This window comes from Equus quagga, chromosome 3 (assembly GCF_021613505.1).
Source record: "Equus quagga isolate Etosha38 chromosome 3, UCLA_HA_Equagga_1.0, whole genome shotgun sequence".
NCBI lineage: Eukaryota > Metazoa > Chordata > Mammalia > Perissodactyla > Equidae > Equus > Equus quagga.
This window is the reverse complement of record NC_060269.1, coordinates 75,274,376-75,300,540: the sequence shown is the minus strand read 5'-3', so window position 1 is coordinate 75,300,540 and position 26,165 is coordinate 75,274,376. Positions and strand designations below refer to the sequence as shown.

Sequence of the window (26,165 nt, the reverse complement as noted above, 5' to 3'; positions counted from 1 at the left end):
TGCTTTTTTATGTCCCCACGTGTACAATTTGAGTGCAGAAAAGGTTTTTAAGAGATTAATTTGGTTTTGGAAGTTAATTCTAGGTTTTTTAATTCCAGAAAAAAAAATCTATTTCTACCCTAAGCTTTTAAGTTCAGTTTACAAGTATTATTATTTATTTATTATATAGCAAATTTAGTAATCATTTTAGGGGCCCTTTGCCATTTAATCCCACTTATATATTTGGTTAAACTTCCTTAAGTATTTTTTTAAAACTCTATTCATAAGTTGAAAATAGTTAACGTATACCAGTTTGCCTGCCCTTTAGAGTTTTGTAGAGCTATGCATGCAAATATGAGAGATTTGTGTGTGAAAATACTTTGTAAACTCTCAATGAATACACAAATGTGGCATTATTGGTACTAATTTGTAAAGTCAGATGTGTTCCCATAGTCCTCCAGAGGACTCAACACTGTCCCAACTCCTGACAGCCTGTCTGAACTCCCAAGCAGCATAGCGACCAAGCTCCAGGCTGGACTTCAGGAGACAGGTTCGTCTCAAGAACAGGAGCCGGTGGAAGCCAGAGATCTGGGGTGCACTGCTAGCCATGAGGCCTTGTGGTCCGCCTTCAGTCTAGTGGGACAGACTTACACATCAACCTGTGCATATCAAATTACAGATGATGAATGCCTCAGACTTCTAAAATAATTGCACGTAGTAACATCTTACAGAAAGCTATCTCACTATTTGGGGACAAACCTGAGCAGAGGCAAGTCTTACCTGGAAGTCTTCTGACCTCAAATAAGTAAAGGTGGAAGACAACTTAAATTCAAGAGAATAGGAGAATGAGATTGAGAGGAAATCGATAACAGCTAAATCAAATCTTAAAAGTATGCAGTGTGTCTTCCCTATTCATGGAGGATTTGTTCTAGAGATTCAGGGGAAATGGACAACCCACAAATAGTGTGTGATTAATGACAATAGAGGTTTATTTGCTAAAAAGAGATTGCTCTTATCACAAAATGCGTCAGAAGGCTGCTGACATTTCTCTTCATAGTTTTCTTTTCTTGGTATTGCTTAAGGTTTTCTGATTAGAACATTCAGCCTCTGTTATGTACTAATCACTGCTAAGACCTTGAAGACTCTTATAATCTCTACCCAATAAAATGTCTTATTTCCCTTTTAATACATCCTAGCTTAAATTTTAAGTTTCTTAAGCTTGGGATCTGCATTTTATTTATTCCTCTCAATTTCTGTTACAATTACAAGAGGTAATATAGACAGAAAAGTATAAAAATATAAATATACATATAATGAATAAATAAGAGCCAGAACCTGGTATAATTATGACCCAGATTGAGAAAGGGAAAATTACCAGCACTGCAGGAGTTCCTTGGGAATGTTCTATGAATTACATCCCTCTTCCTCTGCTCTGGAGGGAGCCCACAGCTAATCTGACATATGGGAACCTTTTCTAGCCTTTCTTTGTATATTCACTGTCTATGTGCACATCTGAACATAGTAGAATTCAGATTTGACTATTTTTAACTTTGTGTAAATGGCAATATATTGTAGGTATTTTTTGAGTGTTGCTCAATATTATGCTTAAGATTTCACATTTTATTGATTATAGCTACAATGGCATGTTCATAGCAGAACTGGGACCCAGCCCTCAGTGGCAGTGGGGGCTGCATACAAATCTCCAAGCCTCTGGGGCCCTGGCAGCAACAGTGGTGCCAATGAACCCAGCATCACTGGCAGTGGTGCAACCAGCACCCCAAGAAAACCCAGGAGCAGCAGCACAGCTAGTGCATGCAGTAGCAGCATCCAAACCTGCAGAGAACCAGTGGAGGAAGACCAGACCCAAGTGCCCCTGGAAGCAGCAGAAGTGCTCACAGCCTGGTCACTGCAGTGACATCACCTGAGACTGCAGTGACATTCTAAGAAGGAAGGTGCCAGAAACCCCAGAGGCACAAGAGACACAAGAAGGGCACTGACAATGCCTTGGGCAGAGGCAGTGGAGGGCTGAAACTTCAGGCTCTAAAATAAAATCAGAAGCAGCTCAGAACCAAAGTAACAAAAGCAGTACTCAAATAAGAAAAGGTGGTTACTACTACAAATGCACCAGCAGAGGATCGACTCATGAAACACCATGAAGAATTACAGTGACACAGTAGTTCAGAAGGAAAATGACAACTATCCAGAAAACAAATTTGAAGTCACAGAAGATTACAATATAACTGACAGACAATTCAAAAATGGCCATCATAAAGAAATTCAATGAGTTACAAGAAAACTCAGAAAGGCAGTTCAATGAGCTCAGGAATACCATTAATAGACAGAAAGAGTACTTCAACAAAGAGACTGAAACTGTTAAAAAAAATCAGAAATTCTGGAGATGAATAACACAATTAATGAGAAAAATAATGTAAAAAGCATAAAAAAGTAGAGCATATTTTATGGAGGAGAGAATTAGTGAGCTCAAAAGTAGAAACCTAGATTCCATTCAGGTGGAGGAGGGGAGAGAATTAAGACAAAAAAAGTGAAGAAATTCTTTGAGAAATATCAGACTTAATTAGGAAAACTAACATAAGGATTATAGGTATCTCAGAAGGTGGAGAGAGGGAGAAATGAGAAGAGAGCTTATTTAAAGAAAAAATAGTTGAGAACTTCCCAAACCTGGGGAAAGAACTAGACACACAATTACATGAGGCCAATAGAACTCCTAATTACATCAATGCAAAAAGATCTCCAAGGCTCATAATATTAAAGCGGTCAAAAGTCAATGATAAACTAAAAATATTAAGGGCAGCAAGAGAGAAGAAAATGACCTAGAAAGGAACCCCCTTCAGACTTTCAGTGGATTTCAGCAGAAACCCTACAGGCTAGGAGACAGTGGAATAATGTATTTAAAATACTGAAAGACAAAAACTATCAGCCAAGAATACTCTATCCAGTGAAATTATCCTTCAGATATGACAGAAAAATAAAAGCTTTCCCAAACAAAAGCTGAGGGAGTTTATCACCACTAAATCTACCTTACAATGAATGATGAAGGGAGACCTCCTACTTGAAACAAAAAGGCAAAAGTTTAGAAAGCTTTGAGTGAGGAAATAGACAGAATCAGAATTTGCAGCTCTACATCAGAGTAGGTTAGCAAACACTTAGTTATAACATAAAAGAGAAATAGAAAGAAAACATCAAAAATAAATATAACCATTTCAATTTGGTCACAAACTCACAATACAAAAAAGAATAATTTGTGATAACAAAAACATAGAAGGGGAAGAGGAAAAGGATGAAACCTGCATAGGCTAATGGAAATAAGAGGCTATCAGAAAAAGGACTACCTCATCTATGAGATCTTTTATACAAACTTCATAGTAGCCACTAAACAAAGAATCAGAGCAGAGTCACAAAAAAATAAATAAAGAAAAAACTGAGAAAATCATCACAGAAAATCACCAAACTGAAATGGCAAACAGAAATACAAGGGAAAAGAAACAATGAAAATACAAAACAATCAGGAAACAAAAGATAAAATGACAGTATTAAGCCCTCACATATCGATAATCACTCTAAATGTAAATGGATTGAATTCACCAATCAAAAGACACAGAGTGACCGGATGGATTAAAAACCAAGACCCAACAATATGCTGCCTCCAGGAAAGACTTCTCAGCTCTAAAGACAAACATAGGGAAGTGGGAAGCTCAGACAGAAGTGATGGAAAATGATATTCCAAGCAAATGGCAGCAAAAGAAAGTGAGTGTACTCTTACTTAGACAAAGCAGACTTCAAGACAAAAAAGATAACAAGAGACAAAGATGGGCATTATATAGTGTTAAAATGGCCATTCCACCAAGAAGACATAACGGTTTTTAACATACAAGCACAGAACACAGGAGCACCAAAGTACATAAAGCAACTATTAACAGACCAAAAGGGAGAAATTGAGAGCAACACAATAATAAGAACAGACCTTAACACTCCACTTATGTCAATGGATAGATCACACAGACAAAAAATCAACAGGAAAACAGTGGCCTTAAATGAAACATTAGATCAGATGGACTTACTAGAGATATATAGAACATTTCATCTAGAAACAGCAGAATACACATTCTTCTCAAGTGAACATGGAACACTCTTAAAGATAGACCACATGTTTGGCAACAAAGCAAGCTTTGATAAATTTAAGAACACTGAAATCATATCAAGCATCTTTTCCAACCACAAAGCTATGAATCTAGAAATCAATTACAGGAAAAAAACTGGGAAAGTCACAAATATGTGGAGATTAAACAACATGCTACTGAACAACCATTTGACCAACAAAGAAATCGAGGGAGAAATCAAAAGATACCTGGAGAAAAACAAAAATGAAAACACAACATACCAAAAATTATGAGAATCAGCAAAAGCAGTACTGAGGGAACTTATAGCAATACAGATCTACCAAAAGAAACAAGAAAAATCACAAATAAACAAGCTCACACTATATCTAAAAGAACAAGCAAAAGAAGAACAAATAAAGCCCAACATCAGTAGAAGGAAGGAAATAATAAAAATCAGGGCAGAAATAAATGAAATAGAGACTATAAAAACAATAGAAAGGATCAGTGAAACTAGGAGCTGGTTCTTTGAGAAGATAAACAAAATTGACAAACTCTTAGTGAAACTCACTAAGAAGAAATGAGAGAAGATTCAAACAAAATCAGAAGTAAAAGAGAAGAAGTTATAATGGACACCACAGAAACACAAAGGATTATAAGAGAATACTATGAAAAGCTATATGCCAACAAACCAGAAAAACTAGAAGAAATGGATACATTGTTAGACTCCTACAAGCTTCCAAAACTGAATCAAGAAGAAATAGAGTCTGAATAGACCAATAACAAGAAAAGAGATTGAAACAGTAATCAAAAATATCCCAAAAAACAAAAGTCCAGGACCAGATGACTTCTCTGGAGAATTATATCAAAAATTCAGGGGCTGGCCTGGTGGAGCAGCGGTTAAGTGCACATGTTCCACTTCGGCGGCCCGTGGTTCACCAGTTCAGATCCCAGGTGTGGACATGGCACCCCTAGGCACACCATGCTATGGCAGGCGTCCCACATATAAAGTAGAGGAAGATGGGCATGGATGCTAGCTCAGGGTCAGTCTTCCTCAGCAAAAAGAGGAGGATTGGCAGCAGTTAGCTCAGGGCTAATCTTCCTCAAAAAAAAATTCAAAGAAGATTTAATACCTATCCTTCCAAAACTATTGTGAAAAATTGAAGATGACAGCTTGTTTCCTAACTCATTCTATGAGGTTAATATTACCCTGATACCAAAACCAGACAAGGACAACACAAAAAAAGAAAAATTACAGGCCAATATCACTGATGAACATAGAACAAAAATCCTCAACAAAATATTAGCAAATCAAATATAACAATATATTAAAAAGATCATACACCATTATCAAGTGGGATTTATTCCAGGGATGCAGGGATGGTTCAACATCCACAAATAAATCAATGTGACAAACCCCACTAAAAACATGAAGAATAAAAATCACAAGATCATCTCAACAGGTGCAGAGAAAACCTTTGACAAGATCCAGCATCCATTTATGATAAAAACTCTCTATAATGGGTAGAGAAAGAAAGTATCTCAACATAATAAAAGCCGTATATGACAAACCCACAGCCAATATCATACTCTACAGTGAAAACCTGAAAGCCATTCCTCTGAGAACAGGACAAGACAAGGGTGCCGACTCTCACCACTCTTATTCAACATGTGACTGGAAGTTTCAGCCAGAACAATTAGGCAGAAAAAAGAAATAAAAGGGGTCCAGATTGGAAAGGAAGAAGTAAAACTGTCACTATTTGTGGACCACATGATTCTATTTATAGAAAACCCTGAAGAATGCACCAAAAAACTACTAGAAATAATCAACAAATACAGTAAAGTTGCAGGGTACAAAATCAACACACAAAAATCAGTTGCATTTCTATACTCTATAATGAACTAGCAGAAAGAACTCAAGAATACAATCCCATCAACAATTGCCACATAAAGAATAAAATATCTAGGAATAAATTTAACCACGGAGGTGAAAGACCTGTACACTCAAAACTATGACATTATTGGAAGAAACTGAAGAAGGCATTAAGAAATGGAAAGATACTCTGTGCTTGTGGATTAGAAGAATAAACATAGTTAAAATGTCCATATTACCTAAAGCAATCTACAGATTCATTGCAATCCCAATCAGAATCCCAATGACATTCTTCATGGAATTACAACCAAGAATCCTAAAATTTGTGTGAAATGACAAGACTCCAAATAGCCAAAGCAATCTTGAGAAAAAAGAACAAAGCTGGAGGTATCATACTCCCTGACTTCAAAATATACTACAAAGCTTTAGTCTCAAAACAGCATAGCATTGGCAGAAGAACTGACACGTGGATCAATGGAGCAAATGAGAGCCCAGAAATAAAACCACGCATCTATGGACAGCTAATCTTTGACAAAGGAGGCAAGAATATACAATGGAGAAAGCAAAGCTTCTTCAATAAATGGTGTTAGGAAAACTGGGCAGCCAAAGCAAAAGAATGAAAGTAGACCATTACCTTACACCAAACAGTAAAATTAACTCAAAATGGATTAAAGACTTGAATGTAAGACCTGAAACCATAAAACTCTTAGAAGACAATATGGGCAATGTATTCTTTGACTTCAGTCTTATCAGTATCATTTTGAATACTATGTTTACTTAGGCAAGGGAAACAAAAGAAAAAATAAACAAATGGGACTACATCAGACTAAAAAGCTTCTTCATGGTAAGGGAAACCATCAACAAAACATAAAGAGAACCCACCAACTGGGAGAAAATATTTGCAAATCATATACCTGACAAGGAGTTAATCTCCAAAGTATATAAAGAACTCATATAAGTCAACAACAACAAAAATGAACAACTTGTTCAAAAAATGGGCAAAAGATACGAACAGAAATTTTTCCGAAGAAGATATACAGACGGCCAACAGGCACACGAAAAGATGTTCAACATCACAAATTATTAGGGAAATGCAAATCAAAACTACAATGAGATATTGACTCACACCTGTCAGAATGGCTGTAATTAACAGGACAAGAAATAACAGGTGTTGGAGAGGATGTGGAGAAAAAGGGAGCCCCCACACCCTGCTGGTGGGAGTGCAAGCTGGTGCAGCCACTATTGAAAGCAGCACAGAGATTTCTCAAAAAGTTAAAAATAGAAATACTATGTGATCCAGCTATTCCATTACTGGGTGTTTATTCAAAGAACATGAAATCAATAATCTCAAAAGAAATATGTATCCCTATGTTCATCGCAGCATTATTCACAATAGTGAAGACGTGAAAGCAACCCAAGTGCCCATCAAGTGATGAATGGATAAAGAAGATGTGGTATGTGTGTGTATATATATAAGATGGAATACTACTCAGCCCTAAAAAAGACAAAATCATGCCATTTTATGACAACATGGGTTAATCTTGAGTGTATTAAGCTAAGTGAAATGTCAGACAGAGAAAGACAAACACAGTATGATTCACTCATATGTGGAAGATAAACAAGCACATAGATAAGGAGAACAGATTAGTGGTTACCAGAGGAGAAATGGGTTGGGGGAGGGCAAAAGGGATAAAAGGGCATGCGTGTATGGTAATGGATAAAAACTAGACCATTGGCGGTGAACACAATGCAGCCTATACAGAAACTAAGAAATAATAATGTACACCTGAAATTTATACAAGATTATAAGCCAATATGACTTGAATAAGAAAAAATACTGGGTCACCCAATCAATGAACATGGTATATTTTTCCAGTACTTAAGGTTTTCTTTAACAGCACAATAAAATTTTATTATTCTTCTCATAGAAATTATCAATATCTTTTATTGAATTATTTATAGGTACTTCATTTTTTTGATGTTTGTGTAAATGGCATATTGTTAAATTTTCTTTTCCAAATATTTGTTTATATCTAGAAATGCAATTTATTTATATGAATTCTACATCCAGAAACGTTAATGAATTCTTAATGATAATTTATAAGTAAATTCTTATGGATTTCCTACTTATACAATCATATCATCTACAATGTTTTAACTTTTTCTAATTATTGTAATATTTATTTCTCTTGTTTTACAGCACTAGCTAGCATATTTTGTACAGTGTCTTATAAATAACATTGCTGTGAAAAATTTTCTTGTTTTCATTTTCAAAGAGAAACCTGACATTTTTTCATTATGCGTGATGATTGCTGTGGTTTTTGAAGCTACTCTAGCAGAATAAGAAAATTTCTATAGTCTTGTTTCCTAAATGTTTTTATCAAGAATAAATATTGAGCAACCAGACTTTTGGTGGAGAACATGATGTAGTCTATACAAAAGGCGAAATATAATGATGTACACTGGAAAAATAAAATAAAATAAAATGTACTGAACTAAAAAAAATAAAAAGCAAAACCACCATTGCTCTAATATGTGTAGCACTGACTTCATGCTTTAGGAGACACACAGCAGTAAGTCCAACACTGTATAGGGAATATTTCCCTGAACAAGTTTGGGTTTTTTTCCTGGCTTAACATGACTAAAACCTTTGTTAAAAGCTGCAATTAACTTAATTTCTCCACATATCTTAAAAATAAAAAAAAATATCTTATATAAAAAAAGAATAAATATTGAATTGTTAAAAATGTTTTCCTGTGTTCAGATGATCATGTATTTTTCTCCTTTTTCTATTAAAGTAATGAATTATATTGATTGATTTCCTAGTGTTAAAGCTCACATTGCTAATATAATCCCATCTTGGGCACACTTAAGTACCTTGTGTAATATTTTACTGGATTTCTAAATCTTTTTTCACAGCAAGGTAGGCCTACAGCATTCCTCTCTTCTAACATTCCTGCAGGCTTTGATCTCACCCACATACTAGGCTCTTAATCAGATACCAAGATAAGTGAAATTACAAAAGGGTGGAACAAATAATCATAGGCAGATTTTCAAATAAAAGATCCAAAACTTGTTCCGTGGACCCTTGAATCCCTTTACCCACTCTATAACAAAAAGAATCAAAGAGCGGAGAGAGATGTATAGAAATTATTTGAGAGGAGGTCATCTTTGCAGAATACTTCTTTGGAATCCCATTCCCACTTCCTGCACCCCCAGGGAACAAGGCTTGTCTGCCCCCCACAATACAAACCTACCTTAATGTGTGGTCCCTACAGTTGAAAGGCATAGTAGCCTTGGATCTGATCACACCTGGGTAATCGAGAGAATGAAAGATTGCTGCCTAGCTGCTTTGGTACAGGACCAGGAGAGTTATTGCTGGCAGGGATTCTTAAAGAGATATATGACTGTTTCCTGTGGACCAAATAAAGAGAAAGAATGAGAGAATGGGCTTAGAGTTTTGAGTCCTGTTCCTTAGGGCTGTGTAGCGAACTGGCACTTTAGCATCATGAAACTCTGGGTTAACACAGGATTACCAGTCCTTTGGAAGGAGTAGCCAGCAAACTCCCAGAAGAGGGATCCATCCTCATGAACCAAGGAGCTGCAGGTAAGGGAGGCCCCAAAGGTCACCTTTGAGGAACCCATGAAAATGCACCATTCAGCAGTTGGCTTTAACCATCTGCCAGGCTCTGGGCACAACTTACACCGTAAGTCACATGGTCAAATCACATGTTTCATTCAACTTTCTCACTCCTCCCTCACCCTGTCCTCAGATGGAATGGACAGAAAGGGCTGGAGAGGGAACAGGGAAGCAGAAAAATAGAAAACTCACAAAGAAGCACCTTTATAGAATTCCATCCCACGCTGGCTTGAGCTATGGGAGAGAATTTTCAATTATTATTTTGGATTGTACATTCTAATTTTGAATTGGCACACTCTGCAAATTTACTTGTCTACAGAACTGTCCATTTCTTAAGAGTGGGAAAAAAAAGCCATGGGCCTTCAATATTTTCATCAAGGGCAGGAAGTTTATGTTCACCAAATAAATTGCATAGAGATGGTGGGAAACAAAAATGAAGTAAAATTTTAATTGTATTTTATGATTTGTGGTTTCTAAGTTCCTTAAATCATTTTGTAAGTTTCATGCCTTCTTATGACTTATGAAACAAGTGTAGTGACCAGCTCTAAGTTAACTATTTATAGCAACATTTTAATGAAAGCATCCTTCTTTATGGGAAATCAAAAACTTTGGTGATTAGAATATGTCTTAAAATTCTGAGATTGAGCTGGCAAGCCCGATCAGTTGTAGGAAACTACTCCAGAACCCTGTCTTTTCAAAATCCATTGAACCACCACAAACATGATGATAGCTTTCCAAATTGCACACCTAACGCTGACATGAAATCCTACAGACTCCACGAGACAGGTGAAGGGATTGACCCAGTGCCCACAGTGGGTGGTAGGGAGGTCCATGAGGGAATCAGGTAGGGTGTACGCACAGGAGTTTGTAGGAGAGAGCGCATTCCCCAGTTTAAAGGGGCACTTATTACTCAGGCTTGACTGAATGCTGCCATGAGGGAATATGAGGCCTAGAGTTGCCAGAGGAGCTGAAAATAAGATTTCTCTTTCTTTGTTGGTTATTCTTGTTATTTTGTGAAAATTTTTTAATTTTTAAATATTCTCCCATACTCATAAAGCACTGTGTGGCCAAACACGCTGCTACAGGTTGTGTGTCAGAGGCGGCCTGTTTACGAACTCTGGAGGAGAGGGTGCTGACTTCTTTCTGGAACTTACCCCAATTTATTAAGTAACAGCAGAGTAATGAACCAGTTGACAAATTTCAGTTTGTTGTTTTCTAATACTAGAAGTTTCCTGCCTATCTAACCCAGATTCACAATATCACAGCTTCTCCATTTATTAGCATGCTCACAAGATATTTATTAACACCAGTCATTTAATCCTCCCTATCTTCTCAAACTCCTCTGGCTCTTAACAGTTCTCTGGGAGTCAGAAAAATTTGTGTTTGAATTACCGATCCGTCCTAACCCCACTTGAAACTTCAATGGATGCTATAGCTGTTTCCCTGGTCAAACTATGACTTAAGGTGGCTAATTTTCTTGAGAAGCCTACAGGGCAGAGGTGTGGGTCTTTCAGTTCAATGAAAACAAGAGGAAGATCAATAGTAGAACTGAAAGCAAGCAGTAAGATCTTAGCAGGAGGAGGGGATGAAGGGGGTCCTCTTAGGAAAAGACGGTCCACAAGCTGGATCTAAGCCGATGTGCCTGGAGAGATTGCAGTGCTTCAACTAACATTTGTCTTGGCCAACTCTAGCTTCCTATTATCCTAAACTAGTACAAACAAACAAGCAGACCAAAAATTAGATTACACTGGATTAATATCAACATTTTTCCTGAAAACACTAGACTGTAGCTCTTTTCTTGAAAGGTAAACACTTCTGGTTATCTTGTGTGTATGGAACAGTGAAAAGCGCTCAGACGACTAGTCACAGAACATGAGTCTTGTCCAGGATCTCTCAGAGAGTGTGTTGATGTGCCAACGTATAAAAATTATCTGTAGTAATTGCTGGAAACATAGTTTTCTGGATTTTACTGAAAGGGGTTCTGGGGATCTCTGGGGGTGAGCCCTGAGAAGAAAAATTTTTAACAGCTACCTTAGGTGATTCTGATGAGTAATAAATGTTGAGAGCTACTGGTTTGAGTCAGAAAAATGTATGTCCTTGGGCTTCCTCCTCTGATAATGAGCACAAAGAACACCAGCCTGCCCAATCCCCTCAGCCATGGCAAGGATTAAATGAGACAGTTGACGAATAAAAGTGCTTTGAAAAAGGTGCAGCATTCTGCCAGTGGAATGGATGGCAGAAAGAAGGACTGGCAAGAGACGACGTAATGGCAAGAAGAAAGAACTCTTCCAGGTTCCAGGCCTGTAAGGGCACGGCAGCGCCTATGGCGAATACTCTTTCCATGTCCTTAGGGCATCTAGTGCTGTCCTGGTCTATCTGTCTCCCTCCCTTCTCATTCTGATCTTTCCATCCCAACTCTCAGAGAGGCTCCCTCTCTTTCTCCCAGCCTCTACCACTTTCTCAATCTCTTTTAACCTCATTCTTACTTTTAATCTTTTTCTGGATATCAATGAATTTCTCTCTCTACATCCTTTTTTCTATCCCTCCCACCACTAAATCTCTGCAATTTATATATAAAGAATACCACACGGAAAATGGAAAAAAAGTCATTTGTTGGTATATACTCTAAGAAATGTCCCTCATGGCAGCGAATAGGCCTTTTATATGCAAAGCGCAAACTTTCCAACAGCTGTATCTGAAAATTCCGAAAGAAAGTAAACATTCCGGAATAGAATTGAAATCTTGCTTCAAAGAACATTTCTAGGAATAACAGGATGAAAGTGAAGCATGATAACTTGAGACAAAGTGTACAGAAATTGTTACAATAAGATCATACAGTTGTAGATCTGGCAAAAAACTTTAATATCATTTAGTCAAACCACACTCATTTTATAGATGGGAAATTAAAGCCTTGAGGGGTAAAAAAATTTGCTTGGCTCAGTCATACAGCAAGCTTTCGGCCCCTGGTATCTGAAACCAAGGGCTCTTGGCTCAGAGAACAGTGACCTCTCCACCACTGCACAGTGCTGGCGTGTGACACCACTCAGAGCTCAGTGAAAAAATAATATAAGAACGTTATTGTACTGCCAGAGAGAGAGAGGGAGAGATAGACAGAGAAAGAGAACAAGTTAAAGTAGCCTTTTAAAAGTGGAATATACTGGTAAACAGTTAAATAGTGTATGTATTGTAGGGGTTTTGTGTCTTTATCTGACTAAGTAAAAAGCTGTTAATCCCATGTCACTGTCCAAAGGGCATTTTGATTATTTATTGATCAATGAAATTTTAAAAACCTGGGAATAACTGAATTATCTGATGCCTTTGGATTCGAATAACATTAATTACTCAACATACTGAAACAAGACTTCAGAGATGAAGAGGTGAAATCTGTAATCAATGTGTCTTTACAATTGAATTTCAGTCATTTTACCTTTTATTCTAGTGGGAGTAAGGATTAGTCTGATGTAAATGGTTGAGGATCATCTGAGGAATGGTGCATAGCGTTATAAGATACCAGTTTTCTCTTGTGAGCAAGACACAGGAATGATTCAGATGATCACGCCATTCTTGTGTGATTTGGATAGTAAATATAAACCAAAGGCAAGTGTTTTCTGCTGTTTATACAACTCTAAGACATCAGGTCAACTCCATAAACAAATCAAATAAATTTAGCCAACCAAGAGAGTATTCTAAAACGACATTCACAGATTCTCCAGTACACAGGCCAAGGATAAAAATAAATATTGCCGACAAGTTACTGAAAAAAATGCCAGGAATGCCTTGAGTATTTTCAACTCTGCTGACTTTTGAAGAAATACAGTTCTCCAAGTTAAAGCAAGAACTAATCAGTAAGCATCACCTACATGTCCAAAGATAGGCTTTGGGAAAAAAAATCAATTAGACCTTGTCCTTGCTCCCAAGAGACTTATATTTTGTTAGGTTGTAGTGGACTCTAATAACAGGTTTTTAAGTGATTGGCAGCATTATCATTTTTCTATACCTAGATATACATTATCACCCAAATCAAAATGTTCCCATCAAGAAGAATAAATCCTGGGTTTCTCCAGAAAGCAGAGCCTGAGAAAAGGGCTTGTGTGCAGACAGTTTACAAGGGAAAGTAATGTCACAGAAAGCAGTGGGACTAAAACAGTGAAGCTACAGCGGGAACAGAAGAGGAAAGCATGGCTTCTCTGGCTCCATTTCCCCTTTGGGAAAGAGCTGTCTCATAGAAGACTAACGCTCCTCCACTTCTAGCTCAGACATACAACAGGTTCTGCAGTGCCAGGGGGAGTTCTGCAGGTGACATGCCTAAATATCAGAATAACAGCAGGCAGGAAAGCAAGAGACGTGCATTCTTGTGAGGCAAGGTGCTGTCAGGTGACACCTGTGCACAGCAGGTTGCCATAGCAATGGCTGGACCAAACACAGCCAGAGAGGATATAGAGAAAGACACAACAGGTGTCTAATATTCTTACAGTGGCTGCTTCTACTTAGAGACTAGTTATGATTATCTCTATGGATATATCATTCTATATCACGAAATCTCTACTCAAATTTAGAAAATGATTTTTCTTGTGGTTGCTGGGAATTCGGGTAGCATATAGTGGCCTTTCTGGATGTAATCTGACATCACTATGTTTCCCAGCTGATGTAGATATTGTGTGTAATGGTATAAAAACAATCTCATTCACTAACTAAAAGAACTTTTGCTAACACCCAATAGGCATTACTGTCTTAACCTGATAGAGCCATAAAGACCCACAGGAATTAGTAACTGGAAAGGAGACACTTACTTCTCAGGAATTAAACGTGCCTTAGAGTAAACTCCTGTCTTGACGTTCACTGTTTAGAAACACACATCTGAAATTGTTCTCAAAGATGATGAGAAAGTTGGAAAGTGATGACTAAGAAAAAAGAATATAAATTACTTGGATTAGATAATTATTCACCAGTTAAATATTTACCTGAAGCTTGAAACATAACTTCATTAATGAAAAGAAAAGATGGCAACTATTCAGTAAATTAAAAGATTTCTGAAACCCTAAAATGTTCATTTTTTTCTCAATTATCTGAATAATTATTATCAGCAAGATAAAACTGCCAGAGAATTTGCTGGTTGCAATTGTTATGACTCTCTTGAAAATAGGAATTCTGAAATGATCACTTCTACTTTTAGGTAGAAAGTATTCAAAAAAATGAGTAGTGTTTTATTTTGCTTGGCATTTCCCAGAGGGGAAGGTGGGCAGGGAGAGGACAAAAGGGATGAAGGGAGTCAGTTACACAGTGATGGATGGAAACTACCCTTTTGGCAGTGAGCACGCTGTAGTGTACACAGATGTCGAATTATAATGTTGTACACCTGAAACCTATACAGTGTTATAAACCAATGTTACTTCGATAAAAAAAGAAAGAAAGAAAAACACTGAGTAGTGAAGAAAGAATGCTAAACAAGTAGTTTGGGGACCGAATACTTTTCTCATTGGATTTATTTCCATATTGGTTCACTCTCCTTATAACAGATCACAGTTTCACGTAAAATCTATTGACAGTAACTAAGCTAAACAGAAGTAATAAGTAAAGCATTCTTCTCTAAAGCAACTCATGTTACCTAAAATAATGTGAATTAACAATGTGCGATATTTAACTTCCTTCCAACTTCTCTTTCTGTCAACTTTGCTTTTTGAAAAAGCTATTTTGCATTTTTTTCTTTTCTCTTTTTGATGAAGAAGATTGGCCCTGAGCTAATGTCTGTGCCGGTCTTCCTCCACTCTGTATGTAGGATGTTGTCACAGCATGGCCTGATGAGCAGTGTGTAGGTCCACGCCTAGGATCCAAACCCATGACCCTCAGGCCACTGAAGCAGAGTGCAGGAACTTACCCACTATGCCACTGGGCCAGCCCCACAATTTCATATTTTTGAGAAATTGGTTGAGCAGAAGGTTTCTCCTTGAATATTTCTAACTATAAGAAGATATTATATAAAGTATCTGATACCCAAAAAGGAGAAGTAGAGTCAATTCAATTTAGATATTCTTCCTCTCAACAAACTATAATAAATACGGCGCCTGCTTTCAATGTGCGTATGGTCTGGTAGAGAAGATAAGATATGCACACAAATAACTCTAACAGGAATTGGAAAATAACTCTCATAAGAGAGTTAGAAATAGGGGCATCCAAAAGACAAATAAATTGTTTCTCTATCTTATTAACCTTACAATGGGCGGGGCTAAGAACTCTTGGGATTCAAGAGTAAACATCACTCACCGTCTCACCATCACCTCAAACTCCAGTGATGTTCCAGCTACCCTCCACATGATATAATTTACTGTGGGACATCTCTATGTGAACATCTTAGTAGGATTTCAAACTCACCATGTCCAAAATCAAATATATCACTTTCTCCCTGAACCATCTCGTCCTATTTCCCTACCTCTGCTGCCAAGCTGCTTCCCACTTGTAGTATTCAAACAGCCTTCTCTGCGTAGCTCGGTCACTTTCTCCCTCATTGGCAGTAAATAGTATGTCAAATCACATACTTTCTACCTCCTTGAATCTCTTCCCCAGACCCTTCTTTTCATTTTATTGACAGACTTTTAGACTTGCAATAACTTTTGAACTATTTTCTTTAGCATCTATCTCTCCTGACTGCAATAGTCTAATTTACATCTTGCTAACAGATTAATCTTCCCAATTTATAGCTCCAATCATCTAATTCCCATACTCAAGCCCATTTAGAGGCTCTAAGCTAATTAACTGCATGAGTCAATATTTCTCATCCTGGTGTTCAACATATCCTGACGCTTTATTTTCAACTTTATTTCCCAACACTCACAAATGTCCAACCTGTGATCTCCTTACATTCCTAGACTAGAATATGCTGATGTTTCAATGTTCCTACTCAAGAAATTTCATCCGCCTGGAAACTCCTCATTTTCAAGCTTCAAAGTTCATCATAATTTCCACTTTTATATGATGTCCCCACATCCGAAACTAAGCTAGTTGCGAATTCTCCACATCACTCTTTATTTACCACTTAAGACCTACAATATAATCAAGCTTACAATTACTTGGCTCATCCTCCTCTGTTCCTCACTTCCGGGGCAAGGGCTAAGTCTTAGTGATGTCTATAAACCTACAGCATTTAGCACAGTGTCTGTCTTAGAGTGTGTTCAATCCATTTTTTTTCCATGAAATGGAATGTTCAACCACTAACAAATGAATTTCTCCAAGCAATTAAATTCTTCTTCAGATACCAATAAAACAATGTTCATTCCTCATGGCAAATGCATGAAACATTTTAATCTTCCCTAAACTAATGTAAAGTTCAAGAAGAAAATGGAACTTGAAGAGTAGATTGCTTCCAGGGCCTCCTTTTTCTTGGAATCTCTCTTCATTTAACTTCTCTCAGTCTTGACAGTGAAAAGCTCATTGATCTAGACTTACAAGCCAAAGGGGCTTAAAACCCACTGTAGTGGTCTGTTCAGTTTTAGATACAATTTAGAAAACCTTGGGAAAGAATGACACTTCCTTTTCAGGAACCTCCCATACATATTTCAACAGAACAACTTTCCAAATTGGAGATCGTAAACTATTATACTACCAGTCAAGTAATAGACAGCCATGTACTGCCATGTAGAAAGATTCCCTTGGTTTTCACAAACAGCATAAAAGACTATATTGTATTTATTTAAATCTGAGACTGACAAAAATGTCAGAAAGAAAAAGAAGTCAACTTCTGTAAAAGATCACTATTTAGGAATAAATTCCTATGCAAAATCCATAGATCTTCTTGACAACTTGTACATTTAAAGCAGAGGAAACGCCTCCCTTTCCACCCCTAATAATCAACCCTGTTGATGAAATACGATAAGCATTCTAAGTTTGGGGAGTGTATAAAGCTTGAAATCAATGTGTTTCCGGTACAGGGGGTTAGGGAAAGAACTTAATAAATCAACTTAGGAAATGCTTCGTTTCCTGCACTGTATTGGGGAGGGAACATAAAACAGGCAGAGCTAGGTGCAACAAAATCACACACGTGGGTGGGAAAATCTCTCCCAATTCCTCCTAGGCAACACTCAGATGGTCAATTTATGCTCCTGGGCTAGAGCTTCCTTTTCTAACATAAATGGGGTGATCTTTACAGATACTTGCCTTAAGTTAGTAGATAGGCTTTTGGTATAAGTTGAAGGAGATAGTCATTATGTAACCGTTGCCTGCGCAAAAGAGAAATTGTCTTACTTGGATTCATAGTTCCTTAGAAAGAAGACACCGTCAACTGAGAGGTTGGGTTCATGAACAGTGAGCTAAAGAAGGTTGGTACTTTCCCCAAATGATCATCATAGAAAGATCTTCCAGGTTGTCTCTGGACTGTCCTTCATCTTTCCATCTTCCTTGAAGGGTGCTTCTATTGATCCTGTGCCACTTTGCTTTCAGGACACGTGATCCACTCATAATTTAACAATACCAGGAAAGTAGTGTACTCACTGATGCTTGCACACCTGCAGTGGTGAGCAGCCTAACCCAGGCTTTCAGAATTTATATTGACCCGACACGTGTTTGTGAGCAGTGTTTTTCATGGCATTGAGATTCCTTTCAATCTTTCTCATGCATAGTGACGAGCTACTTATAAGTAGTCCATTGATTTCTGTGGAACCTCATAAATATTCTTTATTTTAAAAAATCAGATCCTAAAATAAAATCTTTAAAAAAAAAAAAAAAAGGGCTGGCCCCGTGGCTGAGTGGTTAAGTTCGCGCACTCCGCTGCAGGCGGCCCAGTGTTTTGTTGGTTCGAATCCTGGGCACGGACACGGCACTGCTCATCAGACCACGCTGAGGCAGCGTCCCACATGCCACAACTAGAAGAACCCACAACGAAGAATACACAACTATGTACCGGGGGGCTTTGGGGAGAAAAAGGAAAAAATAAAATCTTTAAAAAAAAAATCAGATCCTTAGTAACTCCTCTAAGTTAAATTTTCTGGCCTTGATACCCACTGCAATTTAACTCTGGAAACTCCAAGATGCGTGGTAAGCACTCGCATGTGATTTTGAAGCATTTGGGAATTTGTCTTAAATTTATATACATATTTTGGAAAATTAATGATAAACATTGTTCAAGAAGGAGTGCACTTATTTTTTCCCATATTATCACTGTAAACTAGAATTTTGTAGGCAGCAAACTTTTGAAAAGAGCATATGCAAAATAAAATGAAAACCGAGTTGTTTTCCAGGGCTCCTCAGAGTCAGAATCAATGTTCCCAACTGTGTTCTTTAATGACAGTTTGGTTTTAGCACTTATGAAATCTGTCTTGCATTAGAATTACATGATTCTTTCTCCCAATAGCACGTTTACCACTGTGGGCAAGAACAATGTCTTATCCTTTTTTTTTTCAGGAAGGCTGGCCCTGAGCTAACATCCATGCCCATCTTCCTCTACTTTACATGTGAGACGCCTACCACAGCATGGCTTGACAAGTGGTGTGTAGGTCCACACCTGGGATCTGAACTGACCGCCAAAGTGGAGAGTGGGAACTTAACCGCTGCGCCACTAGGTTGGCCCCAAGGACAGAAATTTTTTAAGTTTGGGCCCTCATGTCTTACTCATTTTTGTATTCCTCGCACTGCTGAATACATGGTAGAAGACTAATAAATATTGAAAGTTTAATCGCTTACAGTGAATCCCTCAGGAAGAGTTAAAAGTCAAATGCAATCATTATTGCAACTGGTCACTAATAAAGTCAGGGCTTATGTAGGTACAGCCATGTCCTTTATCTGAGTTTCTGAATCTGCAGTCAATGGGCAGCATTTGTATGTCTATAAATTCCCTGAAATGTTATGCAAAATGTTGTGTGTATGTGTGCAGATATGTGCTTATTTCTGGAGCAAACGTCTATAAATTTTAACCAAATGACTCTCCTCTTTACCAACCCTACCCCTCAAGATATTAGGACTCACTTCCCCAAGCAGTTTCACCCCAACCTCTCAGTTTTTCAGAGCCCAAAGAGAGTTGCGACAAATGTGGGCGAGCACGTGCCATGCAACCCCTCCGATTACAGCCTTTTACCAACGCGGGACAGTCTTGTGATTTCTAGACTTATGTCTGAAAAGAGTACATTTTTGAGAAATAGTACATTTTAAGCCAGCATTTTATCCTCAAATTTTTATTCTCAAAAAAGGTTATTGTGTATTTCCAGAGCCTTTATGATACCATCAAACACCAAGGCCCGGCACCAGCAAGCATTTCCCTTCAGTGACAACAAACCCCGGTCCGCGTAGCCTTGTCCACGCACTGCCAGTCAGTGTCCGCGCACGCAGCGCAGCAAACGACGGCTGCCACTAAGCTTCAGGGGACTCCCTGAAGGGAAACCGAGGCTGAGAGCAGCCTACGCGTGATTTCTCATCTACACCATGTGAGGAATAAGAGAAAACGGTACCTGGGTTACCGTCACTCCTGCGCAGAGTGGACAGAAGACAAAGGATGGTCACTGGAAGCAGTTTCATGGTGCCCATGGATTGTCTCAGTGGCTCCTCTCTCCGGAGTCGGCCAGGGGCACCTCCCTCTCAGCCCGGCAGGGCCTTTCGAGCAAATGCAAGAGGTGTGCTGAATGCGAGCAGCCACGGCCCAGTCCGCTGGTTTCGGGGGCTCTGATAAAGAGCGGCAGGAAATACACACGCTCCCTCGGGGAGTTCAGCGGAGAGGAGATTTATTGTTCCAGTCCCTTACAGGAACTTTTTTTTTTCTCTTCCCTTGGCAGCCACTTGTGTTTTTGTTGCTACATTATTTTGTTCTTCTTCAACAAAAAGGTCAGGGAGGGTTTTGAACACAAACAGATCTTTCTCGGGAATGGATCATACAGCTTTCTAACTTTTGTTTTGAAAGTCCGTTTTGGAGTGGTAATAAAGGGGCCTCAGGAAATAGCAACTTAGTTTGGATAAAGAGGCTTTAACTGCCTGAGGGTTAAATTTTAGGGCAAAATCCACAAGGAATCAACTCTTCTGTCTTTCCTGCGGGAAAACCAGATTAGCAAAGATTAGCATGTTCTGGAGATAAAAGCAAATCTTATTGAACAGGTTATGCTCTGCTCTTGAGTACGTAGGGACACCTCTTAGGGATGTTCGCAGAGGTTTTTCAGGACATTTCTAATAGAAATAAGGAAACACGTGAATATTCACTGCTCATGCCTGGTTTTTATTGGTGGAATTTGATGAAGAAGGAGAAATTACTTACAATACCCCATTTATGTTCTTCTCTTGGAAATGCAGTTGGAATGGCGCTGGAGGGGAACGCTCTCGCAGCAAATCAGCGATGCTGGGAGAGATGGATTCTTTGGCCAAGAATACCAACCGGGCAAGAAACTCTGTCTATCAGGAGTCTGATGTTAGTGGCAGTTGATTAAAAACATCGTGACAACACAGCCACTGCCCTGACTACACTCCCTTGTGTGCCAAGTAACTCTAGACTTTTCTTCACCCATAGGCTGCACATCGAGTCTCAGCCAATCGTCTTTTTATCTACCTTTAGGGATTGTCGGAGTCCAGCTCCAGCCGGTAGGGTTTCCTGAGGGATGAACGGCGTCGGCGAAGAAAGAAGTTACGGTGAGACTGGAAGTGAGGTTTCCAAGTCTGATTTATTCAAAGCATTCAAGCACTTATATAGGGTCCAGGTCACACGTTTATGATTTTATGGAATTGTCTCAGTACATAATTTTGGCAAACAAAATGGGTACATAAGCATATCTTGTTATAATATTAGCACAGTATGTCTGTGAGAAGTAAGCAACCTTTATTAAATATAGATATTGACCTTTTCTACATGTCTACTAGGCGTCTAGATGTTTAAGACTGATTGCAAAACGGGGTGTAACATCTAGATTTAGTTCCCCATGGGTCGAATGGCCCTAAGCCTCTATCTTTATTCCTGTAATAACGAAAGTAGAAGTATTGCAAAGCATAAGGGGATCGAAAGCCACACAGGCACAGTGCTTGGAGTTTCTCTTTTACCATTAACTATTTTATAGGGTTCCCAATCCTCATCATAGTCCCAATTCCTCTGTGTCAATATATTATGATATTTTTCTGCAACTTTGTCAGGATCATGAGTTGCCTTAGGAAGGGGTAGTTTTTGCATGCCTCTGCTCTTGGGTGGGTGCCACCATTTACCTCCTGTCCTAACAGGCCTAGGATAATATCTACCTCCTAGAAGGACCTGAGGAGGGAATGTTCTCTTTTGAGGCTGATTATTAGAAGGCTTCTTCCTTGAGGGCTGTCCAAATTCCCTCACCGCCTCTCCAGGAGGGGGTCAGAATGTTTTTTTCCCTTCAGGCTGTTGTTCCCTGAACCCTCCCTAGAAGGCCAGGTTACATCAGCTTTTCTCCCCTGCTTGGAGAGATTTTCCCCAAGACATCCCATGTACAGAAAAAGAACAGCAAGAGCAATATTGCTAAGATTAGTAGCATGAGTAGGATCAGGAGCGGCCGACCACCATCTTCTGAGGGTCTGCCGTGCGTTCCCTCATCTCTCTCCAGGACCGTTGTCCTTGGGTAGAGGCTTAGCTGACTGGTGGGTGGCTCCCGGCAAGGGATGAAGCCTCCTGGGAAAAAGAGTGTCAGTGGATCAGTATAGATTCTTCTGCTCCACCAAGGAAACTATTCCAGAATTGTACCTCTACCTGATTATGAGGAGGTCACGCATTTCATTGCTGCATCGTGCTGGGAAGGACTCGTTACAAGAGTGGTTTGAGTGAAGTCAGCTGATCAAAACACTAGCTTGTTTCATCCTAAGTTATACTGTCTCAGAAGAGCCTCCAAGTTTCTACTTTGTACATAGCAAGACTTAATTTTACCCTCATTTATAATTAATTTTCTAAAACAAACCGCCTTTGGAGTTGTTCCTTTGTTTGGCATATCCTGAAGAGTGTAAAGATAGCAATGTATGTGAATAGATGTCACATGTGCTTTCCAGAAATAAGTTGGGGTGTGGCTGTGAAGTCACAGCTGAGCACTGACATTGCCTCACTTCCTGCTCCTTGCTCTACTCTCCCTCGGGAGCTTTCGGCACACAGGGTCACCCCTGATGCTGGTCATCATCATTGCTATGGGGAACGAATAGCATTTTGATTTCTCAGCCCTGACTGCTAGGTATTTCCATCGAGAGGACTAGATACCTATTCTAAGAATGCTGGATAGTAGAATATTATGTCTAAAAGACAGAATTTGTAGATGAAAAAACAAAAATTTAAACAAAAACTAAAAAAATACATTTTTAAGTGGCTAGGCAACAAAATTGGAAAAATAGGGGTGATATGGTGGGTCAGCTTTGCATTAATAGATTAGAAAGTATTTTTAAGGTAAAGTATTTCATTAAAACAGTAGTGGTTGCTGGAAGAGACAGACAGATCAATGGCGTAAAATAGACAGTACAGACAGAGTATCTATTTATCTATAGCTATCTATCTATCGATGCACACATAGCTATATCTGCAGATATGTGTGTGTGTGGATGAGTGTGTATAGAGATTAGATATAGGTGACTTTAACATAGAGTAAATGTGATGAGTTGGATATATTATTTAATAAGTAATTTTTAACAAGTTGTTAACCATCTTTAAAAAATTAAAGTTAGGCCTCTATTTTACTTTACATATAAAAATGAATTTCTTAGATGTTAAAGATTTAAATGTAAAAAACAAAGCCACAAAATTATAGGAGAGAATATGGGTGACTAATTGTGTGTAACTAAGTTGGAGAGGACATTTTATGCATGACATCAAAAGCAGAACACATGAAAGAAAGACTTGATCTGTTTGCTTACATAAAAGTTAAAAGATTTTTGGCTCAGTAGACCATAAGATGAAAAGGCCAATAAAAAACTTGTAAAAAAGGTCTTCAATATACATAATAAAGATTTGATATCCTTAATATGTAAAGACCTCTTGCTAATCAACAATAAAACAATGACTCTGCAACTGAAAAATAAACAAAAGAACATCACAAAAGAAGAAATAGAAGGCCAACAAAATGGGAAAATGTATTAATTTCACCAGAAATCGAAGAAATAGATATTCAAGCATTGAGATAACATTTTTTGCCTTTCAAAGATAATTAGGTATATTTTCTGACAATATTTAGTTTTGATGAATGTTCAAGAAAAGTTACTGTCTTATTCTTGGGATATGATCTTTCTGAGGTTTGACTTGGCAATATACATCAAAACTCTTGAAGAACCATAATCTTTGAACTTGCAATGGTATATTTAGCAACTTATTCTAAAAATGAAGATAATCATTAAAGTTCACATTATTAAAAACATTTGTCAATAACATTAATTATTGGGGAATAAAATGGAATATTATTCTGTCACAAAAGAGTATTAGGTAAATTTTTATAGATGTGGAAATAAATTCATGATTTGTTTTGCATGTACATATGTAGATACGTGTATATATGTATATGTGTGCATATATATAATATGCATTGCATATATATTTAAGGAAAGACAGAATAAAATGGGAAATGTTAACACTGCTTACCTCCTAGTAGTAAATTACGAATGGTTTTTATATTTGCTTATTTTTTTTCTTAAAAAGATTTTTCAGAGTAAAGCTATTATTTCTATCTTTAAAAAAACCAGGCTTTTGTTTGACATGATACATTTTTTTTAAATTTGATATTTTGAGGGAATGTTTGTACAAACATTTTCACTTACTTGAATGTTTTAATTATTAGGAAGTATGTGATTTAAGAGCACTTTAATGGGAGGAAAGATGAGCAGAAGACAAAACCACCCTAACCTGAGAGAGGAAAAGATACTTTGCTTTTGTTTTTTCACAATTTGTCTTCTGTATTCCTTGTCTAATCTGAAAAATAAGCTGTTGTGAGGTCATGCAAGACCCATCTTAGAATTCTTCCCAAGAACACATCAAGGTTTGTCATTGACAGCTTTGACACTGAAGAAATTGTCTGATGAACACCAATGAATTTATGTTAACTCCTGTGGTGCCGAGAAGATTTATTCAGCTGGCACCACTATCAAGCCCCTAAACTGAACTTCCTTTCCATATCTGCCTTCTTCTCTGCCAGCTTGTCACTGAATAAAATCATCTAAAATGGTAGGAATGCCACAAAGTGATCTCATGAACTGGCAGAGAGCGTGAGATGTGGATTCAAATCCTCCCTTAGTCCTACATGACTTGGTTGGGTTACTTGGCTTCTTTATGCTTTGGTTTCTCCATGAAAAACTAGGGAGGATCACCATGGCAACCTCAAATGTTGTTTAGAGGATTAAGCGAAATTCCAGAAAGTCTTCTAAAAGTGTATGTTAAAAAAAAACGAACAAATTATTTAACTAAACTTAAACTTCTAGAATCTTTAGGTTAAAAGAAATTATCTTAGTTCAGGGGTGTATTTTCAGGTCATTACGATTTTTCTATAAACCCTCTCATTCTGGAGTGATTAACCAATTTCCTAAGAAATATTCAGATGATGAGCGTCCCAAAATATTGTTGAGAACAAGTTAGAGAGACTCCCAACTCTTGTTTTCAGGAATTTATTCCATGTTCCACTTTAAGGTACTTTAAATATCATATACTTTCTTCAGTGGAGGTAGATCTGAAATAGGAATTGGGGATTTCCTGAAGGTACTGGGAACTGAGTTGAAGACAAACAGATATTTAGGGCCCATGGTACTAAAGATATTAAGTCCCCCTTCTGCAGAGCCAAATGAATAATGAGCATCAACAGTGGATGCGCCCAGCCATTTGGCGAAACTTGTGCCAGTAAAATATCTTCCTTACTTAGTATACTCCTATGAATCAACTGCCAGTGGCCCAGGGTCAATGCTGTTTCATTACTGCTCAGATGAAAAGACGACACAGCAAGCTGATTCCTGATGCTCCCAAATAGCTTATCTTTCACATTTCCCAGTGTCCATCACAATCTTACTCAAAATGTAAAGACAGTCGTTTTACCTCACGTCAACTCCCTAACTTGATAGAGAACAATCTCTTAAGTCTCTTGATTCATAAAGAAATGAATATGGGGAAATCATAAAGCACAGTAGCTCAGAGTTGAGATATTAAAAAAGTTACTTTAGCACAACTCCAACCTAACATTCTCATTTGTCAGGAATCCCCCTGACAAATGATGAATGAGCCTGCATGTCAACTGTTGAAATGATTGGAGCTCCTTACTCTGTGAGGCAGTACATTCTCCTACAGGACCACTCTCCTAGTTAAAAAATTCCATCACCGTGTCTTCAACCTTACCTTCCTTCAGAAGCTCTGGAAATCATTGTCATGAATTGACTTTTCATATACAAAACTGAGCTAAAGAGCATATTTTTTTATTAATTATGTAGATCATATTAATAAGGAAATGGGATTTTTCCAAGAAATTTTGGGGAATAGGATGGAATATCATTCATTTAATTATAGCTAATGAAGCCCAGTTATGATTACTTCCTTGGAATTCTGGAATATGTAAGTGAATTCATAAATAAACAGGCAAGTATAAAGTTCTTCAATAGTTTACTCAACTTTCCATTTAGCTTGGCTGTTGTCATATAC

General features: G+C 37.9%; 1 protein-coding gene across 3 annotated transcripts in view; it reads right to left on the bottom strand.

The window, feature by feature from the left end:
* EMCN (endomucin) overlaps positions 1 to 20,264 on the bottom strand; it is a 119,337-nt gene extending 99,073 nt beyond the window's left edge. For all 3 annotated transcript variants that reach the window (XM_046656385.1, XM_046656384.1, XM_046656386.1), the window contains exon 1: positions 20,038 to 20,264. In XM_046656385.1, coding sequence (XP_046512341.1) covers positions 20,038 to 20,113 — 76 coding nt within the window. In that variant the 5' untranslated portion in view covers positions 20,114 to 20,264. The remainder of the gene's footprint in view (positions 1 to 20,037) is intronic.
* Positions 20,265 to 26,165: the final 5,901 nt, after the last annotated feature.